At 40.8% G+C, this 18,170-nt stretch overlaps 1 protein-coding gene across 4 annotated transcripts in view; it reads right to left on the bottom strand.

Moving 5' to 3' along the window:
• Window positions 1-268: 268 nt before the first annotated feature.
• Window positions 269-18,170, bottom strand: part of LOC144022021 (dynein axonemal heavy chain 11) — a 34,547-nt gene continuing 16,645 nt past the window's right edge. For 3 of the 4 annotated variants that reach the window (XM_077526401.1, XM_077526403.1, XM_077526402.1), the window contains 31 exons: window positions 17,903-18,065; window positions 17,363-17,486; window positions 17,014-17,156; window positions 15,789-15,950; window positions 13,267-13,500; window positions 12,965-13,111; window positions 12,738-12,851; window positions 12,518-12,661; window positions 11,848-12,030; window positions 11,672-11,773; window positions 10,873-11,007; window positions 9,512-9,685; window positions 9,174-9,409; window positions 8,888-9,010; window positions 6,744-6,948; window positions 6,488-6,652; window positions 6,181-6,321; window positions 5,841-6,011; window positions 5,307-5,429; window positions 5,020-5,213; window positions 4,807-4,955; window positions 4,606-4,733; window positions 4,096-4,323; window positions 3,813-4,004; window positions 2,890-3,018; window positions 2,338-2,580; window positions 2,077-2,259; window positions 1,880-1,995; window positions 1,599-1,711; window positions 1,372-1,512; window positions 269-1,284 (listed from right to left, as the gene is read on the bottom strand). In XM_077526401.1, coding sequence (XP_077382527.1) covers window positions 1,037-1,284; window positions 1,372-1,512; window positions 1,599-1,711; window positions 1,880-1,995; window positions 2,077-2,259; window positions 2,338-2,580; window positions 2,890-3,018; window positions 3,813-4,004; window positions 4,096-4,323; window positions 4,606-4,733; window positions 4,807-4,955; window positions 5,020-5,213; window positions 5,307-5,429; window positions 5,841-6,011; window positions 6,181-6,321; window positions 6,488-6,652; window positions 6,744-6,948; window positions 8,888-9,010; window positions 9,174-9,409; window positions 9,512-9,685; window positions 10,873-11,007; window positions 11,672-11,773; window positions 11,848-12,030; window positions 12,518-12,661; window positions 12,738-12,851; window positions 12,965-13,111; window positions 13,267-13,500; window positions 15,789-15,950; window positions 17,014-17,156; window positions 17,363-17,486; window positions 17,903-18,065 — 5,053 coding nt within the window. In that variant the 3' untranslated portion in view covers window positions 269-1,036. Of the gene's footprint in view, window positions 1,285-1,371; window positions 1,513-1,598; window positions 1,712-1,879; window positions 1,996-2,076; window positions 2,260-2,337; window positions 2,581-2,889; window positions 3,019-3,812; window positions 4,005-4,095; window positions 4,324-4,605; window positions 4,734-4,806; window positions 4,956-5,019; window positions 5,214-5,306; window positions 5,430-5,840; window positions 6,012-6,180; window positions 6,322-6,487; window positions 6,653-6,743; window positions 6,949-8,887; window positions 9,011-9,173; window positions 9,410-9,511; window positions 9,686-10,872; window positions 11,008-11,671; window positions 11,774-11,847; window positions 12,031-12,517; window positions 12,662-12,737; window positions 12,852-12,964; window positions 13,112-13,266; window positions 13,501-15,788; window positions 15,951-17,013; window positions 17,157-17,362; window positions 17,487-17,902; window positions 18,066-18,170 lie in introns of those variants that run through there. The other variant, XM_077526404.1, reaches the window with a different exon arrangement.

Below are 18,170 nucleotides of genomic sequence, written 5' to 3'. Positions count from 1 at the left end.
TCATTTGCCTGTCATCAAATGACTGGCTCGCTGCTGTGGGACGTTAATGGCAGGAAGAGAAGGACAAATGAAGCGATGCTACTGGCAAGACGACTTCTTCATTTCCTGCGTGAGATACACAAAGCACAGAGTCAATCTTTCACCACGCACAATTGTGTTTGCTGATATAAGGGATGCAGGGCGGAATTAGCCGAAGCACAGACATGAACATCAACACTCATTTTCACATCATACGTACGGAAACTTGCATGTAACGCAAACTGAAAAGTGATGTTGAATAACACATTTATTCATTCATTCTTTGTTCATATGTATACCCTTTATTTTTCACATATGCGTTTTCAATTAGCTTAAAAGGAGTACGGCTGCGAGCTTCTGACTTATTGTGGTTCATCGAGACAGAGAACGGACAGATAAAAGATGTGTAACCTGATGCGTTGCCTTCTGACTTAAAGCTATCAATGGCTTTGAATAGGTTTCTTCCGCAGGCCCGGCTGAATGAATTACACTAGTCTGTTAGTATTCTGCCGAAGCCGGACAAAAGGTCAATGTCAGATGCACCTCATTTAAAAGTCAATAGCGAGCATGCACATCATCTCCTGGGAATTCAGGCCGGGATCTCTGCAGACGACATTGTGTATCATTCAGTTAGTAGAGGGCAACCAGCGAGCGTTTTTTTTTAATCTTGACCTTCCAATAAAATACGCTCCCTTTCCAAAATGACATGGCCTAAAATGAAGACATAAGCTCTCAACAAATCATGGACAGATTGAACCATCTCAGTACGATAGGTTCAACAGTGTCTGGACAATATGAGCTGCTTTAAACATGACACTTGGGATCTTGGTGTTTTTTAAATCTCTGGGGGAATAAAATGTCAAAGGATCAATGCTGACACAAACAAATATCAAACTGATGCAAAAATAAAAACATGTACTAAAAGCTTAAAATGTCGATTAAAAAATATGGATACAAATACATTGTTACGCAAAACTTTACAGAGTAATACTATTGCCAGAAATAATACTATTTGCATTCACACTGACAGCAGCAGAGCCACACCAGCTAAAATCCACTTAGCAGGAGGCTGTCTGTTTCGGAGGTAAAACGTCCAAACATATGTGGATCCGCGATGTTTAGTGCGGTACACGGGACACTCGTAAGTGTTTTGGAGCTCCCGCTCTTCCGCCGGTACGGCTCGTACATATAGCACCGGCATGGGCGGGGTCAGATCTCTCAAAACTGCCTCCGCGATGACTCCCGACTGCGTGTCCCAACGTGCTCCTGAAGCGACACAGGGCATGGTATGTGTTGAATCGAACGTTTTGAATGCTGTAATTCAGCAAGGATAATATTGTGTATTGATTCTACCTTCTATGAAGAGGCCATGGATATAGGCGCCCTCCCGTGGCGGATGCCCAAAATCGTCTTTTGTCTTCTTTGTCACATCAGCGGTCAACGTCATCTTATCCAGGGGCCACTGATTCTTACGAGCAATGCTCTGCAGAATAGCTGTCGAAAGTCAGGTGTAAATGAACAAAATTGCTGAAGAGCACGTCATCCATTCATAATCTGCCTCATTGTTTTTGAGAGCTCACCGGTGAGGAAAGACTGCGGGTTGAACATGCCCGAGAGCCAAACAACAGCAGGTAGACCAAAGTCCTGTGTCCAGCCGTCGAGGTCACGACAGCTGCACTTAATATCACTGAACCTAAAAAAAACCAAATCATGTTGCAATGTGACTTGCTTGATTTGCTTTTACAACGGAGTTAAACTTCAAACCTTTCTTTCGCTTGTTTAAGCAGAAGAGCTTAGGTGTCCACTGTTTAAAAGTTAGCAGTGACAAATGCCAAAATATGGAGAATGTTGTTCTGTTTACCATCGTGTCAGCGTTTTGGTGGAGGCGTAAGCCAATCTGGCCCAGGGATCTGGTACTTCATCATTGAACAAGGCCAACTGCAGAGTCTCCATACTGGAAGACATGGTGAGCTCTCCCTGTAAGCACATCCAATCCGAATGAATGATGCAGAACAAAAAGTAATTCTCATGGCCAATGCAAAAATTTCAACACGCTACCTTCAGGCCAAGATCTAGTTCATCGAGGGACTTCCTCATTTCCCCCAGTAAAAGATTCATGTGTTCACACTCCTGCAAACAGACTGAAACGTACGGGCTTCGCTCTGTTGCCTTAACCAACAACTCTGCCATGTTATACTGCTCAGGAAGTTTGTCGAGAAGGTCTTCAATGATTGATTTTACCTGACAACAAAAAAAAAAAAAACATTTATTTTTTTTGGTGAGAAAGTTCTAAAAAAAAGTGACATGAGGTGGCCACACCTTCTCCTCCATGCTCGATACTGCTCCCTCTCCTCTGGAGGAATCGTGCGGCTGCAGCTCGAGCAGAGTCTTGAAGAGGTTGTCCGAGGTGAGAGTGAGGCACTCGAGCTCCGCATTTGGATGCAGGCCGTACAAACAAGGGCTCTCAGGCGGAAGATGCTCGTCAATATAAGCGTGGTATCCGCTGTGGTCCATGAATGGAGGGGCCATGAAGCCAGGACACAGATAGAGCTCCCCGTCAAACTGGCAAGTCAAAAGTAGATGAACAAAATACAGTCACACAGAAGTCAATAGGACAGCAAGACATAAACACAATATTGGTCTTTTTTTTTTTATAGTGGATGTTATGCAGCACTTTGTGAGAGTGAAGACAATAAAATTGCAGTTAAGCTTTGCATCCCAAGAGGGCACCCTTTACCTTGACAACAAATTATTAAAAAAAAAAAAAAAAAGTTATCTTCTTTAAGGGTTAACACATACTAGCGGAAAAAGCTGTCATATATTATGTGACATAATATGGATGCAACTGCAGAATAAATGGCACAGACTCACCATTTTGGGATGCATTAACTCTTTCAGATAAGCCTTACACAGCCTTCTGTCCCAGTTATTAGTAATGTGTCCACCATACATGATCTCCCCGAAAAGATAGCACAGATCCTCCCATGGCACCTGCATGAACTTAAGCCATACAAAAGACTTATGAGTTATTCTTTGATTCTTGAAGCAAGAACAAGATGATCTGCCCATAAGTGCACAAAAATACAAGAAAATGATGCTTGTTGAAACACACTGATCTGACGTGTGACAAGTTTTCCCCTTTAGCAGGCAATGATGAGAACCCGTGAGAGGTTAAAGAGGGACAAGATATCCTGCGATTCATAACAAATTACAAAAGCTGGAGGTTCACAATCATTTGTACCTGTATTGTTTTGCAAATGGCTTCCTTCGTCAGCTCTAATTGCAGTGATCACTTATGTAGCGTTGCGAACTGTCACATCGGCTGCATGTAATTACATTTAGGACGACGCTTCATTGCTCTCCTAATGAATTCTCTGTATACGCACATACAGGTTACTGTTTGGTTAACATAATGAAGGACATTCGTTTTTTTTGGAGGGCAGAACACCTTGGAGACGTGATTGGTTCTGACCGGGGTAATAGAAGCACTAAGAGAAACACATTAGTAGCTGTGAGTACTGCAGAGAATGGATTTTTTTTTTTGTCGTCTTGAAATAATGCTAAATTATAGGTTGCATGTTTATAGCAAGCATGAATGTGAAATAATGGGGTCAATAGCATCCATCATAAGAATGAAAACATTTCACTAATTTGAATTACAGACTGAAAAAAAAAAAAACAGTATTTGGGCAATTACTAGTGGAACTAATAATAAATATACAGCCAATTGTCGAAAATATAAATACATATAAAAAAAAAAATCATGGTGAAAGATGAATGAAATTAGTCATTACCTTGGTGTTGGACTCCAAGTAGTTGAACAAAACATTAGCTGAGATGGTGAGGTCTCCGGTGCTAAAGGGATACTTGTGGTTCCACCCTTGAGGGCCAAACCTCCGGCGCTCCGTCACACAAGCGTGAAAGAAACAGAGTGAGAACAACATGGAGTTGAATTCTTTTTCTCGTGAGCACATGTCCAGAGTGTCCTAAAAAAAAAAAAAAAACATACAAATATGAAAATCCAACCAAACTGATTTTCAGCACAAAATAGAATGCATTTCTTCAAACTAAACATACCTGACTGAAGTTGTTGAGGGCTGCATGTAGACTGGGATTCATACCAGTGGGCGGCTCGTTGGTGATTTTGATTGCATTCTCCAGAATGCCTCTGGGGATTACGTGCTGCTCGGGGCAGGGTGCTGGCTCCCCAGTGATGAACACTCTATAGCTGGGGTGACAATCCACGGCCTCGGTCTCCAATAGAGCTTCAAGAGTAGGGAGCCAGCGTGCTACCAGGTGAACATTCTAAGGAGCCAAATTATACATTAAATAATAATGGACTATGTTTGTGAAAAGATCATTCTAAAGAGGTCTTCTTTCATTGGTAACCCTCAGGGACTGGCTTAGCTGCCAGCTTCTACTATCAAAGGAGGCATTTACAGGGCTGATCTAGCCAATTACGCTTTTTATTGAACCAAATTGAGTCTATTTCCCACTGCGGGGGAGATAATATCATTAGTTGCATGGGGTGAAAGAACAGCTTGGCGCAACTACAATAGCCAGTTAGTGAATAGGACATTTTCTTACCTGCAGAATGACCCAATGTCCAAGTTTAGAAGAATTTCTGAGCAACCTTTCAGCTACGTCTTCCTGTCCCTGTCCCAGTGAAACGTTGTGCAAATTGCCCAATTCGATTGAAAATCCCAGCATTAATCCTACACAAACACAATTATTGAGAATATTTCCACAGAGCAAGAAATTGCAGATATTGCATCTGGTGTGTTGTACCGAGTTTCTCTACATCTTTGAGTGGGTTGACACCAGGTGAGAGGATGAAAAATACAGGTGTTGAGGAGCCACTACTTTCATACAACTTGTCAAATTCCAACCGTGTAGTTTCAACATACTTTGCTCCCATGCAGTCCCCCACAAAATTCCTGCCACGAAAGTTTATTGTCATGCACTAATTACAACCATGAACACACGTTGTCGTGCATTCACCTTAGCGTGTACATCACCCTATCGGGGCGCAGCGCTCTCAGGATGATAAGCTTCTGAATGCAACTCTTATTTTTCCAGTCCTGTGGAAGTCTTTCCTTTTCAGGACAACTGGATTCAACAATCTTCCTCCAGCGCTTGTGTGAACTTTCAATGTCTCGGTCCAGTCCGTTAAACTCCTCCATTGAGGAAATGGTCTATAGTCACACGATACATTGTCAACTCTCTTGACACAATGAAGTAGGATACTGAGTTAAGAACAACTGGATTACATCATCCACATGAAGTACCTTAATGGCTCCCCAGGCCTGCGGTGTCAGGAAGGACACGGCGCTAACTTTGCTTGCTTCCACCGGGAAACGCAGAAGAAAGTCAAACTCCTGTGCAACAATCAGGTTCTGCTTGAGCTGAATCTGGAGGGAAGAATATTTCATAATGATGTATTTCTGTCTTATCAATCGATTTCAAAGCAACTCAAAGATTCAAAACAACTCCTTGGCAAACGGACACCACAGCTCCATCTGGTTGAATACTTTAGAGTGTAAAATAGTGACGTGAAGGACAGCCGTCACAACTACACAGTTTCGTTGATGGGGAAAAAGTAGCCGCAATGACAGATAATTCCATTATGCCACCAGAAGCAACCCCCTTGTCAGAAGCGACTGTCTGAACAGCAGCTGGTGAGCGAGGGGTGAGAGGTAATCAATAGCAGCGTATAGTCCTGCTGACTGCTTTTAATTGAAGTTAATGTGAGGGCAGAAATATCTTTTGATTGATCAGGGTGACAGGACGCTCCACCTCCAAGGCGGCCCAAAGTCCCTCACCTGGAAGGCAGCGTGTGACAAGAAGGTTAACTTGTCTCTCTCAAACAGGCCCAGGCTGGTGTACAGGAATACAGAATAGGTGATGGCCTCGGTGAGTGCAGCCACTCTGATGCTCACATCCTCCTCACATTCCACACGCTCCATTGCTTTGCTAAATACTGAGATAAAGCTCTGCAAAACAGCAAATAGGACAGCAGATGCAAAAAAAAAAAAAAGACCTTTAAATGGAAGGTGTGCACATTTTATAAAAGTCAAAATTAAAAATCGGACTCCAAATTGGACAAATTAGACAAAATTGGGCACGCACAGAGAAGATTTCAGGGATAAAAGGCTATAATACCTTGAGAGAAAACTGGTACATGGGGTTAATCTTGTTGAGGTCGTTGATGATGAAGAAGAGGAGTGATGCTCTCTCAGCAGCAGGGCGGTATATTTCCCGAGCCTCGTTGATCTTTGTCTCATTCTCTCGGGCCTCCACCACCTGTGTGTTCCAAACGCACAGAATGAGCTATGAGGCTCTCAGTCATGCTCCAAAAGCTGTTCATTACACATATTCCAAACTGCAGAGCGTTTACCGCAAGTTCAATAAGAGATGAGTCACAGGTTGCGCTAAGACATTGGAAAAACTGAAATGTGATGAGTCGTACTTTGTCTTGAATGTGGGCAGCTGTGGTCTTGGTGATTTCAAGTTGCTCCACCAGAGATATATCCCCCAGGAAATTACCACAGGCTGTAGAGAGGCGACTCAGCAGGTCATCCTCCAAGCTTTTAAGCTCAATCTTAAAGTGGTTCTGCTGCCTGGTCAGCTCCATCTTGGACAGAGCGCACAAACCAGTTATTCCTTTCTAATATCCTGGAATGAACTCTCATATGTAAATCGACTAAATGACTCGGGGGTTTAACCTTCAGATCTTCAAGGTCAGGCCTTTCCCGGGATACGACTTGTCCCAGCAGCTGCTCCTCCAGACCAGCCGGCGTCACAGTGAAGTTGATGAGGGTTGTTTGAGCCTGGAGCTCAGGAGCAAAATGGGGATTGGCCAGTTTGGTGTGCAGAATAAGACGGAAGTTACTATTGTATTCACACTCCTTGCCACCAATCGGAATGTACCTGGATGATGAAAGAAAACTGTTAGCCAGAAGTCCAACTTGGATAGTGAATATAATAACACTTAATTGTTACACATTAGGGATAGTGTCAAAAGATTCAAATTAGAGTTGTGCCAAAAAACACACAACTCTTTTGGTCTCTTTTGTGGTCTGAAGCATTTTGTGCCAAATAAAGTAGCAGGCAGATATTCAAAGATTTACATATTTGCAAATGTGGCTCAACTTTACATCCAACTCTATTTTTCATTGATTGTTTAAATAACTGATAAATCAACTCTGTATTCTACACAAGCACCAGATTTTTTTTATTTTATTAAGTATACAACAATTGCCCCTGTGAAACTTGAACCTTATTGAACCTTACACAATAATTATCTACAATAATAAAAAAAATAATAATACAGAAGTACCTTTCAAGGAACACAAAAACAAGACAAGATAAGAAACGATTTGAGAGTATAAAATAGAAGAACAAATGGAAGAAAAAGAAAATGTAGTCATGACAAGTAATGTGTGATTATGTTGTTTGCTGCCGGCGCTATTTGAGCATGTCCGCCACAAAAAGGATTTACCATTTACAGCACCAAAAGGCGCAATAGCGGACCAGGATTCTAGTTAAGATAAGCCAAAAAAACTTTTCTGTAAATTAGTTTGACTGGTTGGACTTCTACTCCAGGGCAACTTATGCGCAGAAAAATATGGTAAATATAAAATATTGCTTCCTCCACAGCCAATATTTATCCGTCCCCGCATTTCAATTAAATTAGCACAGGCTTGACGAACCTGTGGGCTTTTCATTTTTCTCTAATTACCACTTGGATGGCAGGCAAGGCCATGGTGCTACAGCGCAGGTTCCTCGCGTCCTAATCGGGTTCAACTCTTTATCTTCACAAGCAGAATTAATGTACTATTGATAGAACCATTACTCCACCAAATTAAAGTTTGCTGATGGATTGTCTTGTAGTCTTCCGTCAGCCATGAAAGGAATAATTAGTATTCATTACTTCACACTCTACAACATTCCAATTATTAATGAACTTCAGCTGTGAAGCCCCACCAGATCCATCATGACTGGCCCTGCTGGTTGTATTAATCATCGACAGGAACAAGTGTGCGGGTCATCTACAAGGGATAAACTGATAATCAGATCTAATATGATAAATTGTGTTCTCGGGACAGACAGGACGTCATAGGAAGAAGCAACGAACGAGCAAAAAGAAGCTTCATACTCGTGTATAGTTAGGAGTCAGCGTGAAGATGTCATTCAATTTTGGGATAGAGCAAATGTCATTTACAACCATAAAGTAGAGACTTCCAGACTTATTAGAATTTAATGGGATAACATCTCAAGAAAAGGTTATACCAAAAACAAATTCTAAAGCTAGTGAAAGGCATTCCTCGATTGTGTGTAGACAAATGTTTAACATGCAGCAAATCATTATGACATTTTTAAAGCAAAATTGAGTTTGCCATCATGATGGAGGGCCACCGCATTGAGTGTTTCCTGCTACCTCTCTTCTGAGTCCTAATACATAACTATGAATGTTCTCCATTCTGCTTTTACACTGAAGCTCATCTGTTCAATATTCATCAGGCCCAAAGAATATGAACACACAAATACACATCTATCACCCGTCTTGAGGGATGGATCAATATGTTGCATTCATGGATTCACAACACGCGCTGCACATTCATTAATTATCTGAAGAACGGGCAATGATAATATGTTCCGTCATGTCTTGCTGATGTTCCAGTGCTCAGTGAGATTCTGATCCCAGTATCTTCTACCACAAACACATTGCTATATTGCACCCATTTGTGTTCCAATTGGCAAGAAACAAGCAAAACAATGTTGCTGGGGATTAATCATTGGATGTTTGATTCATTTTCACTGAGCTACAAGATTACAGTTAAAAAAAAAACAACAACAAAAAACTAACCGTCCCCTTTTGATAGTGTTTTTGCCCAGGAGAGGCTCCAAGACAGGGTCCAATTTTTCTGGCACATTCTCAATTAAAATGGTTTCACCACAGGCTAGTGCCTCTTCAATGACATCAAGGTACCTGTGGAAAAACAAAACAAATGCAGAATTGCAGATTATCACCCTACTGTATGATAATCTTACTTGTAAAAAGAAAGCTTTGAGTCTAATAAAGAAAAGACAGCAATAAAAAAACATTCAGATTTCCTTCATAAAGTACATATCGCATCAGAGTTCCTTCTCACCCTTTCTGTCCTAGTTGCACCAGCCTCAACTTGGAGCCTTGCTGGCTTCGTATCCACTTGATGCCCTGCCGCTGTGGGTCGACCATGAGTGGCCAGCGCTCACTGGTGGTCAGGATGGCAGCGTTCTCAGTTGACATCCTATCATTGGGCAGACCCTGGTTATGCCAAGCAGCCACAGCGGCATCATCTGTAAGCATGAGGATGGGATCCAGGCCGTCTGTCAGGGGCACAGAGACCTGGAAAGGAAGCCAGGGATTGATGTCACCGAGCACCGGAGGCAGAATAGAGGCTTGTAAAACGTGTTCCATCGATACGGTGTGACACAGATGAAACGTAACCTTTTGAGATTTGAGGAATGGGATCCATTTTTCAATGAGGAGTTCGGCACGATACTGCATGGTAAAGTAACCCATGTATGAGACAAATGCTGATGTGATGGCGACGTCCCCACACAGGGTTTTTTGTTGCATCTTATACTGAACAAGCGTCTGTGACCAACGTTCCTTCTCTGACTATAAGACACAAAAAAGGATCAGTGACTTTCAGAATGCACCCATTATAACAAAAAAAAAAAAAAGTTTAATTAATAATTATTTTACTACATAGAGAACAAAATAAAAAAAAAAACCTAAACATCAACATGCATCCCTTACAACAGAGCTTAAAGTTTGATCTCACTCTGCATCACTTTTATCACATTTATCTAAAGATTCAATACGACGAGTGTGACAGCTCTACAGCGATAAATCTTGCATGACATTTTCTTACAAGAGGCCGTGGATCTGAAATATGTCACATAATAAATTCTCAGACAGTTAAAAATCACTATAATTTTACCCTAATGTATTATGGATTGCCAATAATATCACTCAGTCCGGGGTGAGACATTGTTAATTTCCAACAGCTGTTGAGGCTTTGAGGTAAGTTAATGATTAAATATAGATGGCCTGATTTATTAGTCGGAACATTATCCCTTCCAGGTCAATGCCATAAAGACAAAACATTTATCTTGATATGCTTAAAAGCCAAGCTGCTCCACGCAAACCACATTCATTTTCTGGGATAAGAAAGTTGAACCTGCAAAATGACCACTTGAATGGCCATCCTTTATTTGATATTAGCATCTATAACTGTAATACATATACAGTATACTGTAACAGAGTTGAGGGTTTAAAGGTGTTAAATAAAATATTGGAGAAATAATGCAGCAACTGGAACATGTTCAAATTCAAATATTCCATAAATTGAGATTCTTTTAAAACTATTTATATTAACTGACAAAACTGGAAAATAACATCCCATACATATTATGTACTCTTCTTCTATGTTACATATATGAATATCACAAAATGAACAACTTGCTTCAACTCAAATCAGTGTTTTACCGTCATGTTCATCTAATGTCCTTTCTCCCCTGAAGCTGCCCAACAAGCCATATGTCCAGTGCATGCATCTCTGTGGTTGGGTTCACACTATCTGACTCCTGTTGTAAAATCTCGCATTGCGACAAATAACAGCCAGAACGCCCTGCCAAAATATAACAACTTCCTTCCTCCTTCCAAGTCCATTTCATTGAGGCTATTTCGTCCCTAGTAATTCCCCATGCAAACCTCTAATACCAGCAATGAGATCTATGCAAATGAATAGCAACAATGACAGCAAGCAGCACCTCTGGCTCTGAGATTCTCTCCCAGATTACCTCTAAACCCCAAACCAGTCGGTTGGCCAGCTCTATGGTCTGGTTGGTGTGGGTTACATCCTGTTGACAACTGATTTTCTCAGCTGTAGTGCTCTCAAACTGAGCGGTAAGATTCTGGAGGTTAGCATCCAAATCCTAGAGAGCAACAAAAATGGCAAAGAGAGAATATATTATTGATAAAATGACCACCAAACTAAGCATCTAAGTTAAAGCTGCCCTTTTCCAAAAAATATCTTTACAATAGCCTTTTTATTTGAACATTTCTGACTTGAACCATCTTCTAAATTAGTAGCTTAACACCATAGCTGTTCACAATGGCTACTCCTGAAAGCCTCTAGTCAATAGTTTTCAGACTGGATTTGGATTCGAATTTCCCCTTCTCTGTCTGCGGAAGTGATGTTATGTGTGTGTTGTGTACGTGAAGAAGGGTGTGTGCAGTTTCCTATTCAGAGTTAAAGTTGCTGAATGCAGAAAATTGAATTTCGAATTGCTACCACCACCTGTAGCCAAAACATGAACCTGTACAGTGCACATTCCCTTCTTCACGTACCCATCTGCACATGACATCATATTCGCAGACAGAGGGCGGGAAATTCGAACCCGAAGCCATCTTAAAATTATTGGCCAGAGGCTTACAGGAGTACCCATTGTGAACAGCTAAGGTCCTAATCTACTAACTAGAAGTTGTTTCCACCATAAATGGTCAAATAAAAATGGTTATTGTAACAACATTTTAGCACATTGTTCTACACACATAGAGCAGCTTTAACTATGAAACTGAAACCATAATTTTACTCACATCCAACTTCTTTTGGACAGCGAGCAATTTAGTTGTTGCGGTTTCTAGTTCCGCATTAGCGTGGGACAAAGCCTGCCTCTTTGGAATGACCTCACAATAAATCTGCAATGGCAAAAAGTAGCTGCTGTAATGAAAAAGCAAATTGTATTTTAAAGAACATAAGCTGTGTAGCAAACCTCATAGTATCGAACAATGTTAATTGTCCAAGCACAGAGTCCTGCTGCAGCTGTAGATTTGGTCTTCACTTGATCTGGGTGGAAGTCTGGCTTTTTAAGGTAATATTGTTTGACCACATTTAAGCAGGACTCATGGATATGCTCCTTGTCATATGACACCAGGGCCTGCAGAAAATCATCAACCTGATAGAACACACGTACGAGAGACAAGTTAAAATGTTTACACATTAAGGACTAAAAGTATCGAAAATAAGGTTTGCAGTTTAGGCTGGCAACCCATAAAAATATCTTTATTTTTTATATTTTATATTATATTACTTACAAATGTGATTATTATTGTCATGCATGCACTGTATCGAATCATTATTTCTTATTTTAGCCAAAACACAAGAAAAAGTCAGGTGAAAAATTTGGCGATTCCTGTACATCAATACTACGCCCCGCGGTTACAACAAATCTTGAAACGAGTAAATACCCATTCAATTTGAAGAGCTTTAAAATATGTCTATGGTGGGTGCTGAGAATGTGCGAGTGTGTGAGCATATTCATGGCGCCATCCTGCTGTAATGTAAGGACGGGAGAGATGGCGAGCGGGGCCAGGGTCAAGGGCAGCACAAAAATGAGATTGGCATTCATCAGGTAGATGTGACTAAGGCGATGACAGCTTAACCTTGCCCATGAAGGCCCGTGCTGCCTTCCAGCCGCGATCCTTAGGAACCCGACCGCGGGGAGCCAGCAGAACCATCACGGCTGCCGCTACGTTGATGACTGCCGGGGGAGGGTTGGGGAAGGCCTTCAGTTCAGTAAGATTTACCTAAAAAGAGTTATGAATGTTTTACAGCTTGCAGAAGGACTCCAGATTTGACTGACTTTTTAACAGCACCAAGTACCTTGTTGAGGGTGTTCAGTGCTACATTGGCTGCTGTCAGTAATGGCTCCGCCTTGGCGAGGTCTTGCTCACAATCCCGTTGTTTGATGGACACTTCTGCCTGGATGAGAGAAACCTAAACAAACAAAAGCTAAATAACTGCAATGGTATTTGAATTTTGAAAAATGGCAGTGTTGACGATATAAGGAGAGGGTAAGAAAAAATGAAGAATACAAGGTGTTATTTCACCTTTTGTGCCTCAACATCTGCTGCCTCTTTTTTACTGCTAACCCTCTCAGTCTGAAGTCCAATCTTTGTAATCAGAGCCTCAATATTCTGATTCTTAAAGGTCAAATCAGATTCCTGATCTGCTAGTTTGGCTTTCAGGTCCTCAACCTAAATGTGAAAAAAAAACGTTAAGTTATTCCACATACTGTACTCAAAAAGCAACATGACTTATATCATAAATTAAAGCTAAGCCTAATTTCCATAACATGATATCCAACCTTAATCATATCATCCTCAAGTGTACAGGAAATGGTTTCACTTACCTGAGCAGCAGTGCTTTGGAGCTTCTGAAGGCCGCTGTCAAGCCGGTTCATCTTGTGCTGGAGCTGGGCTCGAGACTTTTGTAGAAGGTTCCTGTACAGGGTGATTTGCTGGAGAAAGCTCTTGGGGGTGGTGTAATTGTACCTCTTCTCATCGCGCTGGTATTTTTCACTTGCTTGGTTGACACTGGTATGAACGTAGGCCATGAAAAGACTGATGGATTCCTGGACAGCAGGCTGTAAAAATAAGCAGACAAGCGGGGGGGGAGGGGCGGGGGGGGGAGAGGTGGATTGAGTAGAGTTTAACATCCGCAAGCTGATGGCGACTGAAATATTATCTTCATAAATTTTGAATTCATCTACAAGTTTTTCCATCTTACTAGGGTGGCCCTGACTTACTCAATCTGAAATTTAGTTGTAGCTAGCAGAAATGATTAGGCTTTGAAACCTCTGTGAAAATAATGTCAGAGACATCAGAGACGGACAGTCGTGTCTAAAAGAAGGAGCATGTTAACAGTATGTGCTTGTAATGCATTCCAGGGTCCTCATTTATCAAGTGTGCATACGCATGTGTGTGTAAAGCGTGTGTACAAACATTGTCATGCAAAATATATCCATCCATCCATTTTCGTGACTGCTTATTCCTCACAAGGGGCGCGGGGGTGCTGGAGCCTATCCCAGCTGGCTTCGGGCAGTAGGTGGGGTACACCATGAACTGGTTGATGCAAAATTGACCAAATTTGACTTGTGCATGAGGATGTGCGTAAATTTACACAAAACCTTGTGGTATCATAGACACCATAGAACGATTATACAAACATTAGCATCAAGACGGAATTAAACAAAGGTTTTCCAAACTTAGTTGAAGCCGTGAATGAATTGCATTAACAGTGAAATGAAAACATCATCACACAACAAATTCTGCTACGTGAGCAGAATGATTTCATTTCATTGAATGATTTTATTGAACCAATGCACAAATAGATGCACAAATTCCGACAGACTGGAGGAGTCATCACACGAGTCATTCATTCTACAGAAATAGATGTGATTGTGTGCCTCCAATAAGAATCTATGGAGGAATGTCTGCGCGTATTGAGTAGTGACTTCACGTGTCCCCAGTTTTTAATACTGTATCCATATAATTTGCCTGTTACTGGAGGAGGCTCCAGTAATTAAATACAATTCTCGTCTGTGGGCCCTGAATCCTTTTTGCCATTGAGTTCAAAATTTTCCCACATACAGTATTTGTTTTCCTTTTATTGGTCAGACCTGCATTAATTATTCTCAACAGTACGCAGTGATCAGCCGTCTTTGCCATGATTTTGGATTTCTTAAAGGGATTCCTGCCACTTCCTATATATGGTCAATTGGAGGCATTTCTCAATGCAAATGAGACTAGACATTCACAAACACAGCAATTTAGAACAGGTGGGGTTTAGCAACACGCATTCCTTAGTGGTGTGTGTATGACAAGGTGCCCTGTTTGATAAATACGGATATATTTTGTACTTACAAACATTCTAAATTCAGTTGTACGAAAAAATGTACAACATATTCTACACATTCTTTGATAAATGAGACGCCAGGTTTTGAAACATTATCTACAATGCTTGCGACACTACATTGTGACGAGATATTTATCATATGTAAGATGCTCAATGACACGCGGGCTTCATTAATCACACAGTTAGCAATCAATTAAAGCAAAACAAATGCAGCAAATTCAAAGAGCAGCCTAAACCATAACTCACAAAAGCATCCTTAACGATTATAGAGCAAGTAGGAAATATGGTATTCATTCAATTAATTAATTTCAGACATAATGCTTTTTGACAGATAAACTCAGCTATTTGAGACGTGAACTCAGCAACCATTGATTGTCTTATGTCGTTAATAAAAGGTCACACACACACGCACACCCAAACTCAAAAACTATTTAATCTTTTACTCCAAATAGATGATAATAGATGACCACTGTACAGCGTCATCATGACCACTTTTGTAGGTGCTTTTATTTTTAGTCCCTGATCAGCATCCACACAGGGACAGATGTGCACGCTCACTTCAGTGGAAAGGAGCAATCTGGCACATGTTTACATGTGAGGACACTTGCTTGTGACAGCTGTGCCTATTTAGTGGGTCGTTATGTGCTTAATCACTCTTTGCTCATTAACATAAATGATCCTGGACTGGGAGTGCTTCACTGCTATGATGGAAAACAATGTGATGGGTGCACTCACTGTGCGTCTTCGGGCATGTGTTGGGCAATTTATCAGAACCTCAACATAGAACTAATGATGAGGGATCTATGAAAATGTTAATCCAGCTGCACTGTAGTAATTAAAAGAGGTTCATTATAGTCTACTCGTGTCTGTGTCATGGAGAAAATACTGATGCATCTCTGAGAACATCTACTTTTCTGGCAACTAATATTGTTGGTTAATTTATACAAGTGTGATCAAAACCTTGGTGTCAAAAAAATATCGCCAACTGAGAATTTATTACCACTTATAAAGTATTACCTCAATGTCCTCAATCTCTTGGATAAATCTATAGCTGACTGACTGCAAAGCTTCCGAGCTCCATGGATGAAACCAGTCAATGGTGGTGCACTGGATGAGGGCAGGGAATTGACGAGCCCTGAGTCGGAGCTCACTACCCACTGGTGACAAACACAACACCACCTGCAACATCAAGAAGCAGAGAGAGATGTCAAGCAAAATAACACAATTTTGCATGCTTACTTTGCTTGAAACATGAAGCATCAGTGCGCTGAGAAAAATTAACACATACCATAATCATAGAGCACAGAAACATCCTAAAGGAAAACAGATGACTGGCACCCTCCTATTCCCCACTTCCCTCACTTTGGCATGCAGTCAGGCAGACACTTCACCAGTTGGATCAAGCAGACGGTGCCCCGGCCAGAGGCCCTGGCACAACAATTAGCTGGACTACAAATGTGTGGACCGGGACAAGAATTTCCTTCCTTTTACCCTCCCAGTTTGACAGGGTCTGTTAATTTATCTTGTCGGGCGTAATGTCCTCAAACAGCTGATATGTATGGCTCAAACACAATAATATGTGTATGTAAAAGCAAGTGACGCGTGGCAAGAAGCTATTTTTCAAAGGCAGTTTAATAGGCGAAAATGACTGCATACTTTTGTTGACAGCCTGATACAGTTTTACTACCTACTGTTCATTTTTTTTTTTTTTTTTTTTTAACAAACCAGGCTTACCCAAATGCGATGTTTTAGCCGGCAAAATTGCTACTGTGGTTTGTTCCATAATCAGTCACGAATGTTTTTAGAGAAGAAAATACAGTTTTCTGCTACAGACAGTTTAAATTTAAGTAAAACATTTTGATTATCTAAAAATGAAGATATGCAGGTTGGTTGTTCTTTATAAGATGAAATATATTTTTCCTTCTGTATTGAATAATTTGTTTTTAACCAAACAAAATATATTTATTTATTTATTTATCCAAATACTAGATTATTCAATAGAATTTTTAGTAGGCTATCTGGATATCAAAATATTCAATAATAGCCACATCGATCGACAAGATTTTTTGGGATTTTAACTGATTATGCATTCCAAAACATAAAACTTCAAAGTTCAAACCAATGTTATAGTTACGCTACATTAGGAATAAGTCATGCTACAAACGTAGTTTACAGCGCTAATACTAGCATAGTATTGCTAGTCTGTTTTGAAAATGTGAGGTTAGGTTTAGAACAACTGGACCGTGAGTTGAAGGCGGACTCTGTCAGTAAAGAACCTCCAGCAGTTCTCCCTGGTGTCAAGCAGCCCAAGAGCACGGACCTCAGCTCTCACAGCGGACACAATTCCGTCAATCTCCTCCTCACTGAAGACTTCAGGAATTTCTCCTGCAGGGAGATGCCGTCATTATTGCAAAACACCAGAGAGGCTAGGATCAATATTCATTGTTCATGCAGTGGAAGATTTCACAATCATTTAATAGAATGAATAGGTTGAAAATGGATTCTGGACTAAACAAGCAAACAAGCAAACAAACAAACTAAAAACACTTTTGAAGCACTGAACAAGAATGAATGTGAAATAAAAATCAGACCTGATGACAGTAAGTCATTAACAATGACCAGAAAGCGCTCGTCGGGTATTTGTGCATCAGTCAGAAGGAGAGCTACACGCTGATTCTTCACGCCAGCCTTAAGGAACAAACCCGCTAGATCCATCTGAGCAAAACCACAAATGAAAGGAATGTATGAACAGTTTATGCGAAGAATGAAGCGTCTTACTGTAATCAATACAATAACCCACATTATGACACCATGAACTTTTAAGATGTTTTTAAATGATTGTAACCGCAAAATGAGTTTCATCAACAAGATATTGAAATATTTCCCATTGGCCTTTAATGGTATCTGACAATTATTTCCTGCATCAACAGAGCAGCACAACAAAACGGAATTAAATCAATATCATGCATGCAGCCACAGGGAATATTGATCAAGGTTTGTCATGTTCATTTTATGAACTACGGATGTTTTGTATAAAACCAATGAAATTCAAGGCCTTGACTTGAGGGGAAAGCATGCTTTATGGCATTATACGGTAATTTATATCATGTTTATCGTGCAGCTGTGTTTACCTTGAGGTCCTGAACGCTGTAACCTTTGTGTAAAGTGATTTGGAAGACTTCCACAGAGGAAATGTAGGCAGCCAGACGAGTCAGGCTCTGCTTCCCACTGCCCCCAACCCCGATCAGTAAGCCATGACCGCCCGGGGACTCCAGGATCCGACTGATGCGACACCTGGCAACAAGAAGACGACCTTTTTTTCTGAATTTGTATGACTTACTTTTTGGGAAAACATCGCTTACATTTTTTAAACAAAATATAGTAAATAAAAAAAAAATA

This window comes from Festucalex cinctus, chromosome 7 (assembly GCF_051991245.1).
Source record: "Festucalex cinctus isolate MCC-2025b chromosome 7, RoL_Fcin_1.0, whole genome shotgun sequence".
In the NCBI taxonomy this organism is placed as follows: domain Eukaryota; kingdom Metazoa; phylum Chordata; class Actinopteri; order Syngnathiformes; family Syngnathidae; genus Festucalex; species Festucalex cinctus.
Note: the sequence above shows the minus strand (reverse complement) of the source record. Positions and strands in the feature narration are given on the sequence as shown.